This window comes from Notamacropus eugenii, chromosome 2, assembly GCF_028372415.1.
Source record: "Notamacropus eugenii isolate mMacEug1 chromosome 2, mMacEug1.pri_v2, whole genome shotgun sequence".
In the NCBI taxonomy this organism is placed as follows: Eukaryota; Metazoa; Chordata; class Mammalia; order Diprotodontia; family Macropodidae; genus Notamacropus; species Notamacropus eugenii.
In genome coordinates this window covers 252,954,705-252,977,614 of record NC_092873.1, presented here as the reverse complement: position 1 = coordinate 252,977,614, position 22,910 = coordinate 252,954,705, and the positions used below count along the sequence as shown (strand labels likewise).

Below are 22,910 nucleotides of genomic sequence, written 5' to 3'. Positions count from 1 at the left end.
AATCAAGATGACCCTTTGAAACACTAATGGATATGGTACTCATGCAGATGACTTAGTGATGGTTAACAGTATTTGCAAAAGGAACAGTCCTTTCCACAGTTGTTATATTATGCATAGTAGATTTTCCATGAAACATTTTAAAAAAACCCTGTTAATAAACAGCACCTTTCGCACAAAAATTCAGAAACACTTATCTAGAAGACACGAAAAAACAAGCAATTCTAAGTAATATTCTTGCAGACATATATATACACATATATATGCATATATATATACACATACATACACATACACATATATATCTTGTGAATTTACAATGTGATTTGGTGCGTTAGTCAGCAGTGGAGCAAGCTCACAGAGCATGGCTTATGTAGACTCTGCTGCCTTGGGTGGGTGTTTTTAGTAGCTCAGCATTGCTGAATAGGAAAAAAACGAAAATAAAATAAAACTCTGAAGCTTAAAATTCTGCCAGTTATAGAAGATTCCATTAATAATAATGGAAAATTATTTAGCATTCTATTAAGCAAGCACAGCATGCTTAGGTCATTCGTTTGAGATACATGAAATGTCCAAATTTTGTGCTTAGTAAAGTTTGAAAGTCTCATTGAGGAAAAGTGCAATCCATTTCAGTTGCTTATTTATTATTTCTTTGGGGGTGTGTTGACTTTTTAAAAACATATACACACACACATACACACACACAACAGAAAAGCAAAGTGGAATTTGAATATCAAACGCAAATCCTGTTTTCAGTCTCAGGTCAAGTAATGAAGCAGATTCCCAGATTTAAGTGTGAGAAGTGCATAGAATTTTGGCTTCAGGTCTTCTGAGCACCTGGACTTAGGAGGTTCTCTACTGCTGTCTTTATTTTCTTCCCAAGACCTCATAGTCTCCTGGTAAAAGTAATTAGACAGGTCTGAGAGGTGTGGGCTAGACTTGCAGTGGTGACAGGGTTACCATTTTCCTGGAATGGAGACACCACACTCATACCATCCCACATAATAGTAAGGTGTTCCAAAACCAATTCGGCCAAATTCCACAGGCTCCTGACGATATTGGCGATAATAACCTGGGATGGTTAAGAAAGGGAAAAAGATAAGATGAAAGGAGAGAAAGCAGGAAAATGAAAGAAGAATGCAACATCAGTATTTGAGGGCAAAAAAAGAAATGAGAAGTCTTCTTTCAGAAGGATACTGATAAGTATATATTCAGTAATTACCCCAATGATCATTATGTCCAGGACCCCCTCCTCAATACAACAAATGAGTCAGAATTCCCATGTATTTAATGAGTTTCTTTTCCCTTCTCCCATGAATGAAATAGTATAGTTTAAAACCTCTAGTTTGCCTTATACAGTCCTCCAATTCTTAACGAGATGTAACACAATGTGACCACCCATCTGCTTATGTTCCTGCCTTTCTAAAAGCATTGTCTTCCCTCCCTTTTTCTGCCTATCCACATAACACCCACCCTTTAGAGACGCATCTCAAAACCCATCTCCTCTGACAACCGCAGCATCAGTGCTGTCCTTCCTTTCAATTTACGTAGCAGTCAGTATCTGCACAAGTTGTATCATGGCAGGTAACATCTTTTCCATTATTGTGTTGAACTGTCATTTAACTCTCTGATTGAGATTTTACTTTTCATGTGTTTTTTTGTGTTTTTCTGGAGAGATTAAAAGGTCTTTAAGGGCAGAGACCACATTTTATGTGTACGTACTGCATAAAATGTAGCAATGTTGCACATCCAGCAAGCCCTTAATTTGGCACTGATTTGATTTTAGACAATGGGTTGAGATGCCCTTTATTTAACCAAACAAGATTCCTGAAATGGTACAGCACTGCACATACTTGAATCGACAACTCTAAGAACACAAGTCATAAAGAACTCCACCCCCATACTTAGGCCCTCCTTCTACTCCTTTCTTCCAGCCCCAGTGTTGCTTTGTTTGTAGGCAAAAAGTCACTTATGTGCTAATTGGGGAACACAAATGTGAATATAATTCATCTTACCTTGAACAGTAGGCAGGGCTTCGACATATGACTGAGGACCTGTTCTTCCATCCAGGTGTGAATCTACAAACTGGCAATGGTCCTCACCTCTCCCCCAACTATCTCCAATGCTGTAGAAGGTATCTGAAAAGATTACATAAAAACATGGCCCCATTGCTTCATTATGAGAATTTGTAGGTTATGAAAAGGATGATCGACAATCAAAACTGGGGGAGGGGAGGCCTTAAAGGCCAATGAGTCCATTCCTCTCATTTTACAAATAAACAAACTGAGACCAGAGAGGTTAAGTGGAAAGCTTTTACCAAGTTCAGAGCAAATATTTGAACTCGGGTTTTTCTTGCTCCAAATCCTAGAGTACTTACTATCACACAACAAAGATAATAGAAATTAAAAGCAGGGGGTAGTGGTGGCAGACAGCAAGTCTACTATGAAAGCATTTTCTGAAGTATAAAGTAGGTCATAAATATAAGGTCTTATTAACTTGAGAAAATAGGCTTTTGCACATCTCCAAAGTTCTTGAAATTTATTAGTAGTAAAGTTAGTGAGTTTGGATCTAAACTCTTATCTTCCAATCCTACATCAATTGTTCTTTCTATTGTGCCACTTAGGTGGAAAGAGGAAGGGGATTCTCCCAGTATGATACATTCCTAACAAGCAGCGTATGCTTTACTGCTCTATTTAAATCAGGGCCAGGGTATAGTCAAGATAACATTGATAATGTTGAGTTAGCACATCTTTTAATCCACATGATTTCATTAGGTGTCAGCCAATAGCAAACCCTTCCTAGACACCTTACCTTTCAGGTTATCACTGAGGTAAATCTTGTACCTCAGTGAATTACAAAGAACAACTCCCACAAATTTTCGGTACCAAGTTCTCTTCACGTATTGTCTCCCATGGCAGTCTGTGTAGCTAGGATCACGTTTGAAAGTAAATGGAATCCAGATGGGCTCTCCACCTTGATAACACAAAAGGTGATAAAAGGTATTCTGACTCGGTTTTAGTATTTCATAGCATAGGTGGCCTACAAGACATTTTAAATGACTCTTCTCCTTTGTTTTCTTTTACCAAGAAGAAAAATCCACTCCCCTTTTACATTGTCTTGAAGTGGTTCCCTCTGATTGTGTATCTATTAAATTATTTGTCATTAAAAGAATGATTAGCCTTAAAATTAAGATGGACAACAGTGCAAAATGTTTATAATTCTTTGTGAAATTATAGTCTGTTGTCTTTTTTGTAACCGTAAGTTACAGTTATAAATTATTCCCTGAATTTAAAAAAATCCCTTATACTTTTGTTCACTGGTAGCTATGAATTTGTGACTGAAATTTATTTTGCCCATTTAGGCAACATTGAGTCATAGATTTAGAGCTGGAAGCAACCTCGGAAGTCATCGACTCTAAACCTTTCATTTTAAAAATGAAGAAAATGAGACCCAACCAAATAAAATGACTTGCTCAAGGGCACATAGGTAGTACTTGACAGAGCTAGGATTCCAACCTGATTCCAAATTTAACATTCTTTTCTCTCTATCATGCCTTCCTCCTTTCATTGTGCATTGACCAGGACATAAGTTAATAAGAAAATGAGGCTCTTATCTATAATCATATGAAAAAATGCTCTAAATCACTATTGGTTAGAGAGATGCAAATCAAAACAACTCTGAGGTACCACATCACACCTATAAGATTGGCAAACATGACAGAACAAGAAAATGATAAATGCTGGAGAGGATGTGGGAGAGTTGGAACACTAATTCACTGTTGGTGGAGCTGCGAGCGCATCCAACCATTCTGGAGAGCAATTTGGAACTATGCCCAAAGGGCTACAAAAATGTGCATACCCTTTGACCCAGCAATATCGCTACTAGGACTATATCCCCAAGAGATCATAAAAATGGGAAAGGGTCCCACATGTACAAAAATATTTATAGCAGCACTCTATGTAGTTGCCAAAAACTGGAAGTCAAGGGGATGTCCATCAATTGGGGAATGGCTGAATAAATTATGGTATATGAATGTAATGGAGTACTATTGTGCCATAAGAAATGATGAACAAGAAGACTTCAGAGAGGCCTGGAAGGACTTATATGACCTGATGCTGAGCGAAAGGAGCAGAACCAGGAGAACTTTATGCACAGCAACGACCACAGTGTGTGAGAGTTTTTTCTGGTAGACTTAGATTTTTGTAATAACACAAGAACTTCTTACAAAAAAAAAAAAAATCCCAATGGTGGTTCTCAAGGCAAAATGCCTTCCACACCCAGAGAGAGAAATATGGAAGTCACTCACATAATGTAGCAGATCATGTTTGTGTATGTGTATGTGTTTGTGTATCATGTTCTGATTTGTTATACGATTTCTTTCATTTATCTTAGTCTGACTACATAGCATGACTATAGTGAAAATATACTCAATAGGAAAGTATATGTAGAATCTATACAGAATTGTATGCAGTCGTGGGGAGGGAGGGGGGTAGTGGGGGGTAGGTTGGGGGGATAAAATCACAATTGTATGGCAGTGATTGTTAAACATTAAAAAATTAAAAAAATTAAAAAAAGAAAAAGAAAATGAGGCTCTTCATTTAAAACAAGACCCATATGGATTCAATTAAATACTTCCTTCAAAAGATCTGTTATTTTATTGGTGTTGTTCTGCCAGCAGAGATCCCAACTCTTCCATGACTTAGTAAGTGGTTTTTATGACTTGGAGTAACCAAATAAACCCATGACCAGCCTTATGGTAATTATTCTCTTTGCACTTATTCAGACTGGTCCTAGAAGGACCAATACACAGTACATTAGTGATTACACTTGGAACCTTTCTAGTTTGGATGGCTGTCTACCAAAAAGCTTTTGTTCTCTGCCAGAGCCTTTGGAGCATGATTTTGATGGAGGCAGAGCTTTGGGACTTGGGTAAAATTGTGATGTTGTCCTTACTCTCCTATTATGAAATCCTTTGCAAAATGCCTAATTGGAAGGGACCCCTAGAGGTCATCTAGTCTACCTGAACAAGAATCCTCTCTACATCATACCTGACAGTGATCATTAAGCCTCTGCTTAAAGACTTGCAGAGAAACCTAAGACTTCCTAAGGCTTTCTACTTTTGAACATCTGGAAGGAAGCATTTCCTTACATCAAGCTGAAATTTGCCTCCCATTGTTCTTTGCTGTTCCTTTGTGTAATGTTAATGAGAGTTGCTTGATTAGGAGAGGCTTGTTTTGTAGGAAGGCCCACACCTTTTGTTGATTTCCAATGAGGATCTGAGTCATGGTGGCAGCTACCACTACTGGAAATTCCTGTATCATTTTTCTTCTCTAGTTAAAAAGGGGGGGGGGGTAGAATTTAACTATTGGATCATCTAGAACATGTTAGATGGAAATTTAACATTATCTTATTAATCACATGTTTGAGTGATATAAAAAATTATCTAAGAATTTCCAAATTCAATTTAATCAAAGGCATATCTCTGGGACAACTGTCATGGATTACAACTTACCTGGAGGTCTTACAACAAGCAATGGATTATCTGTAAGAAAGCAAAAAAAAAAAAAAATAGAATTTATTGAATTGTCTTACTTCATCTACTTACTGTCCACATGACAGAATGTATCTGCTGTCCTTCAAGCTACATTACATTACATGGAGTCTGGTTGGACTAACCAAGCCACAGAATATAAACTCCAGAGAGAAGCAGACAAGGAAAATGCAGATGATTTCGTAGATCTCAAAGGTTTTCCACAATATTTATATTCAAATCATGTATCTGAGAGTAGTGGTCTTTTTAAAATTCATAACCTTGTTAGTAATAGAGAAACTTTTTTATTTTCTAAAATTTTTGTTATTGCATATGATGATAGAAAAGGATTAATTTGATCTGGATATAGTAGAACTAGATAATTCAGACCTGTGAGACTGGGGTTAGGGTATAACTACTGTCACAGAAGCTGATGGAGTGACTTGAAGGATCATGGTGATCTTGGGAAGCTGTTTTTTAAAGAAGTCTTACTTTAGGGCCCTAAACTTAACCTTTGTACCACTACCCAAATGCCAATGTAGATTTTTAGGCTTTCATTTACTAGATTGTTAATTTTGAATTGCCTGTTTTTTGAGGTGACCTTAGATCAGTTAACCTAATAAAGTGCAAATCTCCACCTTATATCAAGAGATTTAATCCTCAGATAATTTGCCAACTTTCTGAAAATTCTGATGAATAACATCTTCTCATCTTCCCCATTTACAAATGGAAATAATTTCACTAAAAATTGTTAAAATGAAGCATGTGAAAAAATTTCTGAGGCCAAAGTTCTTCCCTGAGTTATTTCACCTGTTTAAGTTTTGATTTAGTTCACTTTTATTTCACTGGCTTTAAGCAATGATCTTCCAGTGACAAATCTTTTGTGATGAGTCTACAATTAGGTTGTGAGCTAACTACACAAAACACCCTGATGAAGGTACTATTTCTGCTGGAGATTTAGTTGTCTGGCATTCTTTTACTTGTGCGTGTCACACAGCCACATGTGGTAGAGTACCACAGCTGCCTTAGAAATCCATCTTATTGCAGAATGAAGAACATTTGTTAAGAAAACAATGTAAGAATTGATTTACTGGGCTAGAGCCAGCCATGCTCTATCCAGTATTGTGCTTTTGACAGGGATGACTAGCACATGGCTATTGTCTATGTCAATATCTACAAAGATTAAGGATGTTGCCCCAAGTAACATGAGCCAGTTGGAAGAAATTAGCTCATTTTGTACATTTTCAGCTTAAATAATATCTTAATTGCACTATTAATGTTAAGTAAATCCAGGACAATTCTGGTGAGTTGTTATATTTTTGTTTTGTTTTTGTAAAGAAGATAAAATTTACTTTTGAGTAAACCATTGTGTATTGGGTGCCTCAAACCAAATTACTTTTATATTGTTCAGCTGTTCAGAATTAGAAACAAATTTTTAAACTTTGTAGCTAAATCTTTCATAAATACTTTCAAATTTATTCCCATGCTGCTGAAAAATAGATTTGTCCACTATGGAATTTAACCTTTTTGTTTCTCAGGCAACCGATATGGAAACTTTTCTTGACATTAATACCATTAGTACAATGAAAAAAACTTTTTCAAAAGCGAAAAGTCAGATGTGGTTTTGCTAAGGCTAGGACCTTTATAGCTGTTTGATTTCTCACTTAACTGAACTTATGAGGAATTCTTTTTTTAACGTAGAAAAATACTGATTTTGCCTATTTGATTATATATTTGATCCTACCCATTGATGGGGGTGTGGAGTTAATCAAGCTATGGTACAATGAATGTAATGGAATATGACTATGCTGTAAGAAAAAATGATGATGATGAATATGACAAATACAAAGAAACATAGAAAGGTTTATAGTAACTCACGCAAAGTGAAATAAGTAAGACCAGGAAAATAACACACACAATGACCACAAAAATGTAAATGGAAAGAATAACAACAAAATAATTGAAACTGAATACTGTGAAATGATCGAACTTGATTCTAAATAAGAGATATGAGAAGCCATTTCTTTGCAGAAGTAGAGGACGATAGTAGAACATTGAAAATAATGTTAGATTTTTAAAAAATGAATCTCCCCTTCTTTTTTAAAAAATAAAGCATGGCTATCTGAGAAGAGAAAAAAGGAGAAAAGGTAAGAGGATAGAAGGCTACCTTGGGAAATGCAGGTGATTTAAAAAATTACATGAATAAAAATTATTTTTTAAAAAAGAAAGAAAAATTCAAAATATATGATAATACATACCTGATTCTGTAACAAAAGAGACTGAAGGACTAATAGGTCCATAACCATAGGGATTTTTTGCTTGCACTTTAAAATAATATCTAAAATTGAAAGAAATTTATTTTACTTTATTTCATGAGCAGTATTTATAATCTAAACATACCAAATACATTACATATACAGATAAATATATATTATAATATAAATACATATTGCATATGTATTTATATTAAAGATAGCCATTACTTGCCAATAATAAATACTACTGATGTTGTGATTCTTTCAAAGCTGTTTGTAAACAATTTTGAAAAATAATACCGCTAACACATATTCCAACACACGTGTTTGTAACATAAATGTGACAAATGCCATTATTGTCAACGAATGAAGGCAATGAAGGAAGAAAAACAGATAAGTATATTAAGGTCACTTCCAGCTCTAAAATTCTATGATTCTATGATTATTTGGAGAGAGTACATTATTTCCAGAGTCAGATGTTCCATGAGTTACTTAAGATATATATTTTCTGGGTTGAGTTGGCTTTCTCAAGTCAAAATTCTTAACTACAACCCTTCCATGAGCAAATTTTGACTTGCACTCAATAGCGGTTGAGTTCCACAACTAAAGAGAGATGTGAAGAACTTGGAGAAGGTTAGAGGACAGATACAAAATGATTAAAGATGTGGAAAAAGAAGGCCTGTGATGAAAGCCTATGATGGATGCGCACCAGGGTTGGAACAAATCATTTGTCTTTCCCTTTCCCTGCTCTGAACCTCACCATTTGAAAATTGTATCCTATTTCAATCCAATAAACATTTATGAAGTTCCTGCGATGTTGCCACAGAATTTCATACTTGAAAAATAAATACTCATGTGCCACAGAGAGTGGAATTTTCTAGTATTAAAAATAGGTGTAATTGTAAACTAATGTTCCCAGTTGTATCCTCACATGTACAGTGCCCTAGGCAACTGTCTCTCTTGTCTATCCCTTAGTTCCAACTTAGATAAGCAGGAAGAGGATAAGGTTCCAGGGCAACTTAGTAATATATGCAAATATGTGAGCAGCCACTTAATGGATAAAGATCAGTAGAAGTTTGCTTTAGCCATGGGAAGAAATAGAGGAAATAGTCAAAATACTGTAATGGGAGGTTTAGATTGGGTATGAAAAGGTTGCCTTGACACTGAAATATTTTACTGAGGGAGAAAGAATAATTAATTTCTCTGATCATGTCAAGAAGAAAATGAAGACAGTATAGTTGGGGGACATTGGGTGGAAGACTGACAATAGCCTGGAAGCCCAGTAAACTGTGTCTGTCCCAACTTGGCCATTAAGTAATTGTGCATCACTTCTTTCTAGACTTTAATCATCTTTAATATAGAAGGGTTGGGTGAGATTATCTCTAAATTTCCTTAGTGCTAAGATTCAACAAGTCTATGCTATTGATCAAATAAGCTTCTTTCTTCAGGAGTGATTTGTGTGTCAGAGGCAGAAAGATACTTGTCTTGCAAACTTGTCCTGAATTAAAACACTTTTCAGGAATGTCTCCATTGTTGGAGGTGGATGAAGGGGGAGCAGAAATGCTCCCATGGGCTTCTTGACTTCCTCCAAAGGACTAAGGGAAAGGGCTAATTCAGTTGCAGAAATGTAACAGGCATACAAAATCTAAGTTTAATCTGATTTACATTTACTTTCTCATTTAATGTTCTCATAGCTGGCCAAGTCTTCAATTAGAGTCTAAGAAAGAATAATTTCTGTCAATTCAGGCTTAATTCTGCTTAGCAGAAATACTAGGGGAGGTAAATCTACCTTCCTCCAACCCACAAACTTTCCTTTTTATTTCTGTGAGAGTTACACACATCGTGGCCAATTTTCAAGGAAATACCACTGCAGAAGTTGTACCTCTCTAGGACCAAAGCAAGCAATACTTATTAATTTTATCTCCTTCTCAGAGACAGATAACACTTGGGTGGGCTCTTTTACCCTGCTAAAATTAAATGTGCCCAGCACATTTTCTGGCATACAATAGATGTCAGAAAAAATGTTAGTGAATTGAATTGAATTTGCAAATTGGTCGCTTCTCTGCAAATCTTCCTTAACATGTCAAGAGTTTCTTTGTGTTTTTATATATGTATATATACACACATGCATGAATATATATACACACACCTATATGTGTATATGTATATGTACATGTATATAGATATGATTTTTAAGAAATGTTATAGTTGCTTCATAAATTAGCCTAGCTATTGATGAAAACAAATTTAATTTTAAGAATTCATGCTATCATCATTGTAAGCCACTTAAATTTCTTTTCATAAAAACTATTATGTATCATTTGAATCATATCTTAATTTCTGCTATTAAAACTGATATGAAAAGAAGAGTTTCAACTCAGAAATAATTCAACTCATATGACCCATTTGTAGGCAGAACTAAGGGTGGGAAATTCACAAAAGTTGGCTTCCTGAGTGAAACTAACATTACAGCAATGTTTGGAGGTCACCGGGAGAATGGCTGGCTTGAAAGTCTGAGAGTGGATGGCCTAAATTTCTGGAACCTGAAAGGAAAACAAGTAATCCCAGGAAGGGAGATATGGAAAAGGCCTGGAGAAATTAGCAAAGCTTTGGGATCACATTCTGACTTGGATCTTAGAGCAAGTTAATAAGTACATTTTTTGAGTCACCTCATAGGGGAAGAGGCTAGTCAGCTAAGAGGACTGGAAGTCTACTCGTTCATGTAGTAGGATATAACGTTCTTAAAAATACTCAGATTTTTGTTTTGTTGGGTTTTTTTGTCTAGAGCTGTAATATGGTGTTGGGAAAGTGCACTTTGGAAACCCTCTACACATGAGAACCAACAACTCATGCATACCTTAAAGTCTAAAAGAGTTGCCCAGGGCATTCAAAGATTGGTTAACTGACTTGCCCATGGTCACATGTAACACATGTCAGAGTAAAGAATTAAATTCGGATTTTCTTGATCCCATGATCAGCCTCCATGCTGCCTCTCAGGTTAGAACATCACATAGCAATAATAATCTACTTTATCTCTGTCTTTCCATTTCTACTTTTTCACTCTGCTGGCATTCCAGACCCTAAATCCTCACTAACAAACAGGCCATTTGTGAGAAGCTGGGAGGGAGCTGGGCCTTGAGGGCAGAAAGGTATTAAAAATCCCTGACAGTAGTAAGTCTTTACCAGTCTGAAAAGCTCATAGGGCAACCTTATTTCTGACATTCACAGAAAATTGTGGAGGCCCCACCATATTTCAGAATGACATGGGGGTGGCTTTTTTCACTTTCTAAATAAATTGCCATCTTGTAAAACAACATAGAAATTTCAGTCATGTTTGGTATCATCACCAAACTGGAATATACTCTCCTTTTGGTTAGTTTGGAAAGCTACTGAATCTAAGCCTATCCTTTAACTCCTTGTTATTGTTCTCTCATTTCAATTGTGTGTGACTCTTCGTGACCCCATTTGGGGCTTTCTTGGCAAAGATGCTGGAATGAATTGCCATTTCCTTCTCCAGCTCATTTTACAGATGAGGAAACTGAGGCAAATGGTGACTTGCCCAGGGTCACAGAGCTAGTAAGCATCTGAGGTCACATTTGTACTTAGGAAGATTAGTTTTCCTGACTCCAGGTCAGCACTCTATCCACAATGCCACCTAGTTCTCCTAATTAACTCTGGACAAACCAAAGACCAAACTTGAAACTGGTAAATGAAAAGAAAGTCAGATCACATGTATTTAGACAATATAAATAGTTCTGGGACCAAGTTATAATTCTGTATAGCTGAGGACCACTGTGTCTATCCCTACTCGTTCACTACAGAGATTTCTTAATTTTTGCTATGGTTAAACGGAGAGAAAAGAGAAGCCTGTTTGACAGTGAATTGTTGTCCTTTCGAAACCTTCAATAAAGTCATTCACATCTTATTTAAGAAAGGTCTTTTATTCACTTAAGGAGAAACATACACGTGCACAATTAAGAACACATGGGTTTCCTAGGTTCGGATCATCCAAGCAGCTTGCATTTTCCAAATTATGCATACTTTTCTTCAATGGTTATGGAGTTATTTAAGGCAAAAATATGCAGTCAGTTTGAGCTGTAGATTTGGCATACACAAAAGATAACAGTCCATGTTAACAGTATTTTTTTAACTTTTAAAAAATAAGAAACCCACATAAATATACACGGAGGATGCTAAAGATATCTTAGCTTGAATAGTTTCTTTACAAAGCAGATATTGGATGTGGAGTTTTAAAGAAATGACTTTAAAACCCAGGGCTAAAGCCATTTTAATAACAATCACTTAGCCCTGGTGGAAGGGGATTGATGCTGTGTAACTAAGGATATGTGAAAAGAGATGACTAATATTTTAAAATAAACCACTCCAACTTCTTTTTTTATATTGTTTTGCCACCGAAACCCAGTTACAACTCAAGATAAACCTTCCCCTTGCACCTCATGTTTCTAGCCTACCACAAAGCTCATATATTCCAGATACAAGTTAAGCAACTATATATTTCATTTCTGATTTCACCTAACATGGCAACATAAATTTAAGATGCTGAGATGAAAAGCCATGTGGAATGATGCAAAAGTATTATTCCTATTTTAAAGACCATGCACCATATTTTCTTCTATCAAAAAAATAAAATAAAACTAATATTTCATAAAGTTCTCAGCCACATGCTTACTCTTTGCCTCTCCCCAGCAACAGAGATATTAATGTTTTATCTTCCAGTATGAATCTATAGCAATTCCTCTTAATACCCTAAATGGTAAAAAATCATCTCATGAGGGTTTATTTGATTTTTGGGAAAAGCCAAAACCAATTTGGAACAAAATATGTGACACCATTTTGGGTCAAAAGGAGGTGTTACTAAAAATAATTAGGGAGATAGTAAGGTGTTTTGTTGCCCAAAATATTGCACCAAGGAAATGAATTTTACTGTTTTGGCATCTCTAAATAATAAAGGTTGGAATGAGGGCCAAGTAGGTCAAACTAATGAGCTTTGCTTACCTTTTGATCTGACTCAAATTCATTTGTGTGTAAAGCCACAGAGGATCTTGGGAATTTCCAACTCAAAGTCAGATGCAACAAAGTACTCAGATCTCAGACTTAGAAATAGGATTTAAAAGATTTGTCATTCTGGATTTGGTTTGCTGGTGTGATGGTTCATAGCCTCCATGTATAACTAAGGGACTATTAGTTCACCTTTATCAAGGAAAGATTCTCTATTCACTATATCCTAGCCAACTAAAACTAAGATAGATGGCAAGTGGACCTGAATGTAAGGTTATATACTGGTAGAAGGGAACAAGGCCCAAGAACAACCACAATTCTGGTGGAGTAACATGCTCAATGGACTGACATTGGTGGTGGGAGGATTGAGAGGAGAGATGAGAGATAGATAGAGGGAGAGAGAGAAAGAGACAGAGACAGAGAGAGACAGACAGAAACAGAGAGAGAGACAGAGACAGAGAGAGAGAGAGAGAGAGAGAGAGAGAGAGAGAGAGAGAGAGAGAGAGAGAGAGAAACAGAAAAGTAGAGATAGAGGAAGAGAAAAGAACATACAATAAAGACAACAACCAGTGGGTAGTAATGGAGAATTCACTCCACTTTGCATCTGCTGCCCTATCTGATTTCAATATCATAGAACAAGCTGCCCTGACCAGGACAAGCAACTAGATGGCACAGGCGATAAAGCCCTGGATCTGAAGTCAGAAAGACTCATCTTTCCATGTCCAAATCTGGCCTCAGACACTTACTAACTATAAGACCCTGAGTAAGTCACTTAACCCCATTTGCCTCAGTTTTCTCATCTGTAAAATGAGCTAACAGCAAAGCACTCCAGTATCTTTGCCAAGAAAACCCCAAATGGGGTCATAAAGAGTAGGACATGACTAAAAAGACTGAACCACAACCCAAGAGAAGCTCATCACTTCCCAACTCACTACTATGCTGCTAACTTAACTGACTAGTTAATTGACTAGCAAATTGCTAACTTAATTGACTAAGTGACTAACTAACTGCTAACTAACTGACACCACCTCTCTCAGCCTCTTGCTACTTCCCTGAGTTGATTTTTATGGCTGCTCAATACCACCTTAATTTCATGGGTATTCTAAACACAGCCCATTCTTTCTTTTTAATCCACTGAACTCAATTGATAGTAACTAGTTAGCTCACAATTGGAAAACTAAGTTTGAAAATATAAATAAAATAGCAACATTAGCTTCAGTTTCTATTTAAATGTATGATATTTTGCGCCTAAACTTAAAAGATTCTTTATCTAATGCTTGTGACATTAGTGTGATAGATAATTGACAAAGCAAGCAGCATTACCTTACTCTTTTTGTATTGTGTGGCCAGCATTGTCATACCTTGTATTTGGTTTGAGGTTCTCAATAGGTAAATGAGTAACCCCTGAACTCTGGGTGGACCACTTGTTCCTGATGAAGTCTTCATAAGATGCGCTATAAACCAAGTAACCTAGGAAGAGAAAACAATAAAAACTCAATCAATCACAATGATGTTAATCATAATCTGGGTCTTTACTAAGTGAAGCCAAGATCCTATGTCCAGCCATGAAGTGGTCGGTAAGGCCAGGCAGGAGTTTTGTTTTGTTTTGGTTTCAAGATGGTGGCTTTCTACAAAAATGAAATTTTTGTGACAAAGAAACATCAGAGGCCTATATGGTATAGTGGAGAGTGCCTGGAGTCAATGAATGACTTGTGTTCAAATCGTTACTATCTATATGTTATTTTTCATAAGTTTTGATTGATGTCTTGCTTCTAACATAGTTCTTCCCAGTATCCTTCCCCTAGATCATCCCAAAGAACCATTCCATATAACAAAGAATATTTTTCAAAGAGGAAAATAAACCAGCACAACTGGCTGATACATTGAAAAACTTCCAAAGCATGTTCAATATATAACACCTGGGAACCTCCCACCTCTGCAGAAGAGTGGGTAGGGTGTCTCCTCATCTCTCTTCTTTCAAGGCATGTTGAATCTAATGTAATATTAACTTGATTTTTTGCATATGGTGGGTCATTGTTGTAGTTATTGCATATTTTGCTCTGTGTGCTTCACTCTATATCAGCTCATGTAAATCCCCTGAGGTCACACAGCTGGGACTTGAACCCAGAGCCATGCTCTTTTCTGATATATACTCTTCTCTGATCCAGCCCAGATGTCACTTATGAGGTCTCTTCCCCCTTTAGATCCATAATCTTAAATGTCAACGGCCAAAACACTAGCGATGGTTTTAGATGGTTTGGTAGGTGCCACAGTGCCATTCCCTATTTCCCAACCTGCAGCTTTCTAGCCCATAGTCAGTCCAGAGTGAACTGTCTAGTGCCCAAGCATATAGAAATCCATGAATTTATTTGGAAGTAAAAAAACAAAAACTGGAGACTTCAAAGCAGATAGGTGCCAGCAAACATTTAAGAATTCAAACTAAGTCCCATATCACTGCTTTGTATTGGAATCTCCTGTTTTTGATAAGTGACTATACTACAAATAGATGGAAATGAAAAACCCAATCCACCAAAGGAATAGGAATAACCCATAATAATAATTGACATTTATTTGGTGTTTTAAAGTTTATAGAGTACTGCACATGTATTACTTTCATCAAGCCTCATAAGAACCTCTTCTGAGAGAGGTACCACAGGCATTATTAGCCCCATTTTACTATAAGGAAACAGTCTCTAAGTGAGTTATCCAGATAGAAAATATAAGAATCAGGATTTAAATCCAGATCTTCCTGACTACAGGATTCCATCTACACCTTTGGATACATAAAGATATCATTTGACTTAGGGTTACACTTGTTTTCTCTAAGGAAACCCCATAGTACAGATGACTTGCCCAACTAAGAGCCTCTAAAAAGGTATGAAGAGTATACATTATGATGTTCAAGTTCTAGCTATGTGCCCTTAGGCACTTCCCGGACCTAGATTTTCTCATTTGCAGAATGACCTAAATTGCCTCTAAAGGTTCTTTCCAGCTCTAACATGCTATGATTCTGATAGCCATCTTCAGGACTTGACATGTTCTTTTTTTTAATCATTGACTCACTCTGCCTTACTTGCTAACAAACTCCAAGAGAAATCCCTGTCAGTCTTGGGCCTTTCTCAAACCTCATGCCTCTATCTTTGGCAATGATTGAGAGACATCATGTTATAATGGAGAGAAAAACCCCATTCATTGGCTTAGAGTCAGAAGACCTGCTGTTGATAACTGTCTACACTAATTATTAACTGTATGAACATCATCAGTCAATTAACCTCTGTGAACCTCAGTTCCTTCACTTATAAAATGTAATGCATTGGACTAAATGATTTTGGAGGTCCTTTACAAATTAAAGTTATATAATCTCAGGATTCTGTGACCTGTGTTCATTTTAGATATGAGGTACCTGTGGGCCACAGAATTAAAAGGGCATGCTTGAAATCACACAGTTAGTGACTATACCAGGGTTAAAAATCAAGTTTCATGTATCATGTTTTTTCTATCACCAGAGAATCACAGAACCTAAGAACTAAAAGATAGGTCAATTAGTAAATCACGTGCCTTATTAAGAATTCTTCCTACAATGTCCCCCAATAAGTGGTCATACAGCCTTCATTGGAAGACCATATAGTGAGGCAGAACCCATCACATCTCAGTGGAGTCCACCACCCTGTTGGATAACTATTATGTTCCTTGCAAAGATGCTAAATCTGTCTTTCTGCAACTTTCACTCATCGCTCTAAGTTCCACCATCTAGGGCCAAGTAAAACAATTCCAGTCCCTATTCCATATCTTCAAATACTTGAAGATAGCCACCATGTCCTTCCCACTCTGCCAAGTCTTCTCTAGGCCATATATCCCTGTGGGATTTAGCCTCTTTAACCTGACTCAGCAGTCCTTAGAAAGTCTGGCCTTTTTTCAAGGATCACAAATGATATTCAAGGGTATAAAACCCCGTAATGGAATTATTATCCTGGAGCCTTCTGGAAATTTTATTTTCTTTTTTGAGAGCTAAAATTAGAAATAAACAGCAAATTTTAAATTTTAAAATTTGAAAGGTTTTATCAATAGCACTAACACAAAGGAAAATGTAAAATTTTAGACTTCACTTGTCTTTCTTTCCCCATCACATACCCACACATTAGAAGGAACAAATTGTCCAGTAAGGAACTCTCCAGAAGAAGAAATGCCCAAGTAGCAATCCTTTTCTTAAAGAATTCATGATGTCTCTTTTATGAGATAAATATAGTCCTAATACCTAAGCTACATACAGATAAAGTAAAGAAAGAGCATCATAGGCCAAAATCACTAATAATTTTAAATTAAGTCCTGGCAAGAGGTTTTATGAGCCAGTTTATATTCAGATTGAATTTTGGTTGAGATTTCATGAACCAAAGAGAGAAACCTGTAGAGCAGCCAAGAAATTTGGGGTCCTGAAGCATTTGTTCATAACAAACAATTGTAATAGGGGAAACTAAAAAAAAAAGCTCCATATTCGTCCTCAAATGACTTAGGTATTAGACTGTGACCTTTCTAGTATTCTGTTATTATACAAGCCTTCTCCCTTCCTGCCTTCATGCATTCATCCAGAATCTATTCCTGAGTACAGAAACACCAAGCAAGTTTCATTCAACTCACCTGTAACCACATCACCCTGAGAGGATTTGTCCCAGTCAACAATAACAAAGGAGTGGCATCCTTCCACAGCCACCACTGTGATGTTTCGGGGAGCATGCTGAGGAGGTAAGTCATTCTTTGTTAGGTCACTGGGAATGATTTCATCCAAACTTTCCACTTGGAAGTGGTCCAGAGCATCCGTCAAAGAACATGGAGCCAGTGGATCTTTATTTAGATAAGTCACATAAGGAGCTGGAATAAAAAAAAAGATACACAATCCAATGACTGAAAGCCTTTGTCATAAACAGAGGGAAGGTAGTATGGAAAAGTAGATCAAGAGCTGGCCTTAGAAACAACATCTGGGTGCAGATCCTGCCTCTGATATCTACTGGCTGTGGGCTCTGAGGAAGTGATTTAAGCTTTTAGTGCCCAAGCAACTCTAAGATTATGAGGTGAAGAGAAGGAGTCTACACACTGATAAAAGAAACTTCTCACTAAAGTTCTCAGTATGAATGAAATCTCTAGTGTGGTCATCAAGAAACAAAACAAAAATCCACTTAGGCACTGTCATACTTTCTCTGATCAATGTTCCTTACAGCCTGTCCTTTGTTTTCAAAGAGGACCAACGTCACCATGGGGTGATGTCTTGATTTACACATGGATTGGATTTGAATGCGGTTAGAGTTGCACTAAGTCATCAGCCTCACTCTTTCCTCCAGAGTGATCGAAAGTCCAGTTGCAAGAAAATGGCCCAGGATGTAGTGGATGACGTTGACCTTTCTAAATTAATGTCTTCTCAGTCTGTCTGAGGCAATGCCCATTCAATGACAAAGGGCTGGGTAAGAATTGAGAACAAAGACGGACTAATTTGCCATCACAAAAAATATCAATCTGGGAGAGGAAGACCCTTGAAGAGTCTGGCCAGAACAGAATGTTCCCTTCCTGAAGCCTCTTATTCCAAGTCATTAAATTCAAAAGTTAAGGATGGATTACATATTTCTAATTGTGCTTAATAATCTGTTATGGATCAGTCATGGATCAATTTATCTAAAACCTTCATGATAGTTTATCATTACCACAAAAGACCTATTGACTTCTACCAAACCTGACAGGTCTTTCTCAAAGATTTCTAAAGTAATTAAGTAATGTTTTGCTTAATCACTTGGGCAGACATAGCTATTTCAATATTTAAAAACAAATGCAGGACTAAACCAAAATATTTTTTCACATGGTCAATTCTATCCTGAATTTGAAAAAGAAATGAGTCAAACAACACAGTCATGTGTCTATCCATTGTCTTCCCTGCCAAGTTCATTCCTAAAAATGCCTTGGAGGACAGCATTGTGTAAGGGAAAGAACACTCCATTTTTTAATCCGATGACCGGTTAAAAATCTCACCTCTGTCCTTTACTACCTATATAACTTTGGGCAAGTCTCCCTGAGTTTCAGTTTCCTCATCTGTCAAACAATGGGATTGGATTAGGTGGCCTCTGAGGTCCTTTTCAGCTCTAGATCTATCATTCTATGAATTTACAAATACATTAATTGCTAATTAATTTCTTTCATCTCTTTGGAACTAGATTCCTTCAGTGCAAAGTTTGCTCTATTGAATAGCTTTGTACTTTCCCTGACTCCATTTTTAATTATTTTCTATTGTCCAGTTTTTGAAACAAACACAATTCATAAATCCAACGATAATAAATCCAATCAGGAACATTCTACCCTGAAAACATCCAGGCAAAAGAATCTTTTAGTACTTATGGACTTCAGTGAGTCAGATAATAATGCATGGTGGATTTCAATTTTTGTTATGAAAGTTTAGGGAGAAAAGGAAGTTACTCTTTTTTTCAGTATATCTGGTGGGGCTGGAACAATCATGAGAAAAATATTACAATTTTGCCTCAGGAACGTTAAGTCAAATTAAGATTCTTGCTATTCAAGGAAGTGTGGTTTTGATCTGCAGTAACAGAGTCTTGGATGGCCAGAGCTGTCCTCAGTTCACCACAGAACATTGGTTTTGGAAACAGAAAAGCATGATTTTAACTGAGCACTTCACTCTCTCTCCTTAGTAATGTAAAGTAGTTAGGAACTAGTTTATTAAGGGAGATTTAAGCCAAGATGACTGATAGCAGCAACAAATCACATTACAATAGGAAGTCTAAATTTTCCATTTTGCACGCTGTTGTTTTTTCCTCCCCAAAGAGAGGGAGGTTCCAATTTTTGAGTCTCTAAAGAGGTCGAGAAATAACAAGGAATATCATGATATAATGGGAAGAGCTATGACTCTGAAGTCATTAGACTTCAATTTGGTGATGTTTATCAAAGTCACATGACTTTGGGCAGGTGACAATCTCCTCACAGTACTGCTGGGGTCACTTCGAGTTTTAAACTTATAATCCTATGAATTTATAAACTCTAAGATTTTGCACTGCTATTCTCAATAACTACTAGTGACTCCATCCAGCAAATAGCAGTAAATGCAGTAGAGGACATAGTTAGGTGGTTCGTGGATAGAATGTCAGATTTTTGGAATCACAAAGACCTGAGTTCACATCCTGCCTCAGATATCTGCCAACATGAAAACTTGTTGTTAGTCAGTCATTTCAGTCATGGTTGACTTTTCATGACCCCATTTAGTGTTTTCCTGGCAAGATACTGGAGTGGTTTTTCATTTTTTTTCTCCAGGTCATTTTACAGATGAGGAAACTGAGGCAAACAAGGTCAAATGACTTGCCCAATGTCACACAGCTAGTGAGTGCCTGAGGCTCAACTTGAGCTCAGGGAGGTGTTTTCATGCCTCCTGACCCAGTACTCTCCCCACCGTACCACCTAGCTGCCCCAGATTTGTTCCCTGTAAAATAAAGATAATAACAGAACTTACCTCACATGGTTGTTATGAGGATCAAATACGCTATCACGTGAAGTGCTTTGCAAATCTTAAACACTATATAAATGCTATTACTACAAATGTTAAACTACTAAATCTTTTAGAACATTTCTAAAATAATATTTAGACAACCTTCAGTGGAAAAAATGTCATTTTTTGAAATGTTTTCATATTAAAGTTTATTATATAAGAACTCTTAGAGTTGCTATTTTAGATATGCTATCTTAAGGGGGGAAATTAAGTTTGATTTAAAAAGCCAGACATTTCTAAACTTCATTCTCTTCTCCTCTCACTTCTAGAGAGAGACTTCATGGGCACCTGAGCTGAAATGAGTCACTTATTACAGCTGCGAAATGTTTATCTGGGGAAAACTCCCATCAAATTGCACAGCTGTAGCTGAGAAATCAGGGTTATGATTGGGACTTAAGGAACTAAACAGTGTAGCTTCAAAAAAAAAAAACCCCATTTGACCATATGTATTCTATTAAAGAAAGCAAATTTACCAACAAATCGTTTCTTTCCAGCCAGATCAAATTCTTCCCCTGGAAAAGAACTGATTGACCCCTCTGGTGAGATGACCTTTGGTACAGCTGTTGTAGTAGTAGGAGTAGTTGAGGACTTGGTAGTGGTTGGAGGCAATGTGGTTTCAAATTCATAATCTGAAAAATGATACAATGGTTTTGTAATAGGGCATTTGCCTGAAAAGAATTCCATATTTGTAGTCTGGTAAACTGGCACTGTTTTTATTTTAAAAATATTCTACTTCAAAACAATTTCTTTTCATCCAAAAGGTATATAGAATATGAAGTGAATAAAAGCAGTCATTCTTACTATTTATTCAGATGTAATTTGTTCAACCTTTTTATAAAATAGTGTCTTGTTCCCTCTAGTTCATTTCTTTCCATCCCCCACCCCTAACAATGGCCAACAAAAGAAGCAAACCCATCTGTCTCTATTACATAGAAACAGAGAAGGAGGTGCTAAGATTTTAGAGAAGCAGAGTGTAAAAGTAGGATGGAGCTTTGAAGATCATCTAATATTACAGATGAGGAAATTGAGACCCAGAGAAGTTGTGTGACTTGCCTAAGGTCACACAGCTAACTAGCCAAAACTGGAACTGAAATCTTTGAGCCCCTTATTCCAATGCTCCTCTAGTTCATTTCACTAAATATGTCTCCCTTCTGCAGTCCATGAAGGAATATGATGGAACATATGATTGCATTCTTCATGTGGTTTGTGCAGTTCTTTAAAAGGAGAGAGGGAGTCTTAATTTGTTGGTATTTAAAGATGGCATCATGCTTAATTATCTCAGCTGCATGAAGACAGTTAAAAAGGTACTTAATGTTTTCATTGCTGCTAAAACATTTTTCTTTGCTTTCAAACGTGTTTGAAATAATGTGTATGTGTATTTTTATTAGTCAAGTTTATTCTAAAACAGCTGGGATTGGAGCCACTATATAAAACTTGATTACAACTAGGTTAAAAATTAAAAAAGGATGGCACTCCTAAAGCATTTCATGTTTTGAGTCAAGCTGATATAAAAGTTAACAGATACCTGAGGGGCAAAGGAAGCTGTAAAGGCTTCCTTGAGGAAGACACTCTTTTTGGCCATTGGTAAAGGCCAATGGACACACATCTTTCTAGGCTTACAAGTTTATTATGTGCACTGTTTAAATTTTTAAGTCTACTTCTAATAAATACAACTCCCCTATCCTGTAAAGATGGAAATTGCCCTGTGCTAATAATATGATCCTGTAGCTGAAGATCAATTACATCTATAATACAAAAGGCTTTATGAAAAATGATAAGGAGAGAAAGGAAGATCAATGGAAAAAAGATTGCATAATCCAAAAAAGGTAACCACATGAAGCATTTCTATAAATGAGGGGAGAGAAGACGAAGGATATGAATGAAATCACAAATGGAAAGTGAAATGTTATCTCTGCTTCCTAATTTCAGAAAGTCCTTCGATGGGAATTAACTTCATTTTTGTAAAATCTTCAATCTGTTATTACCTTCATCATACACAACATAAGCTTCTTCCGTGGGTATTGCTGTGTCTGTCTCCAACCCAGAGAAATTATCTGTTGGAAGCAAAGGAAAAGAGTAGCCAAATGCTCACATTTATTCCTTCTATTTAGTCCCTCTCTCCCTACAGAATTATATCTTGATACACAAGAATTCATTCACAATCATGACAAAGGGACTAAATTCTCACTACTAAATTCAGACTCTACACCAGAATAGAGAGCAGCATCACAAGTACTGGTTCTCAAGTTCTCTATCTTTTATACCAAGAAGGAGGCAAATAAAACTACCTGGGCTCAAGGGGAAGGAAAACCTTCCCCTTCCTTCCCTTCTGATTCTCCAACATAGCTAAACCATACTTGGCCCCCCACAGAGTCTTTCAAGAATTGTCAGAGTTGTTCCCAAGCTCTCCCCCTGCCCCACCACTCTGTGGTAGCTGACAAAAATTCCTCCTGTTTTCCAATTATTAGGGCATAAAACTGTACATTTGGGGGATCTGAGTGGGAAGAAAGGGGCATCAGTGGATGAAAGAGGAAGCTTTATGGCAAAGCCACCCAAAATGTGTGCTTCTCTGTCCTAC

At 36.7% G+C, this 22,910-nt stretch overlaps 1 protein-coding gene across 4 annotated transcripts in view; it reads right to left on the bottom strand.

Moving 5' to 3' along the window:
* Positions 1-620: 620 nt before the first annotated feature.
* FNDC1 (fibronectin type III domain containing 1) overlaps positions 621-22,910 on the bottom strand; it is a 108,909-nt gene continuing 86,619 nt past the window's right edge. For all 4 annotated transcript variants that reach the window (XM_072643828.1, XM_072643829.1, XM_072643830.1 and 1 more), the window contains 9 exons: positions 22,318-22,386; positions 20,806-20,961; positions 17,437-17,667; positions 14,163-14,271; positions 7,786-7,865; positions 5,510-5,539; positions 2,809-2,970; positions 2,013-2,135; positions 621-1,069 (listed from right to left, as the gene is read on the bottom strand). In XM_072643828.1, coding sequence (XP_072499929.1) covers positions 954-1,069; positions 2,013-2,135; positions 2,809-2,970; positions 5,510-5,539; positions 7,786-7,865; positions 14,163-14,271; positions 17,437-17,667; positions 20,806-20,961; positions 22,318-22,386 — 1,076 coding nt within the window. In that variant the 3' untranslated portion in view covers positions 621-953. The remainder of the gene's footprint in view (positions 1,070-2,012; positions 2,136-2,808; positions 2,971-5,509; positions 5,540-7,785; positions 7,866-14,162; positions 14,272-17,436; positions 17,668-20,805; positions 20,962-22,317; positions 22,387-22,910) is intronic.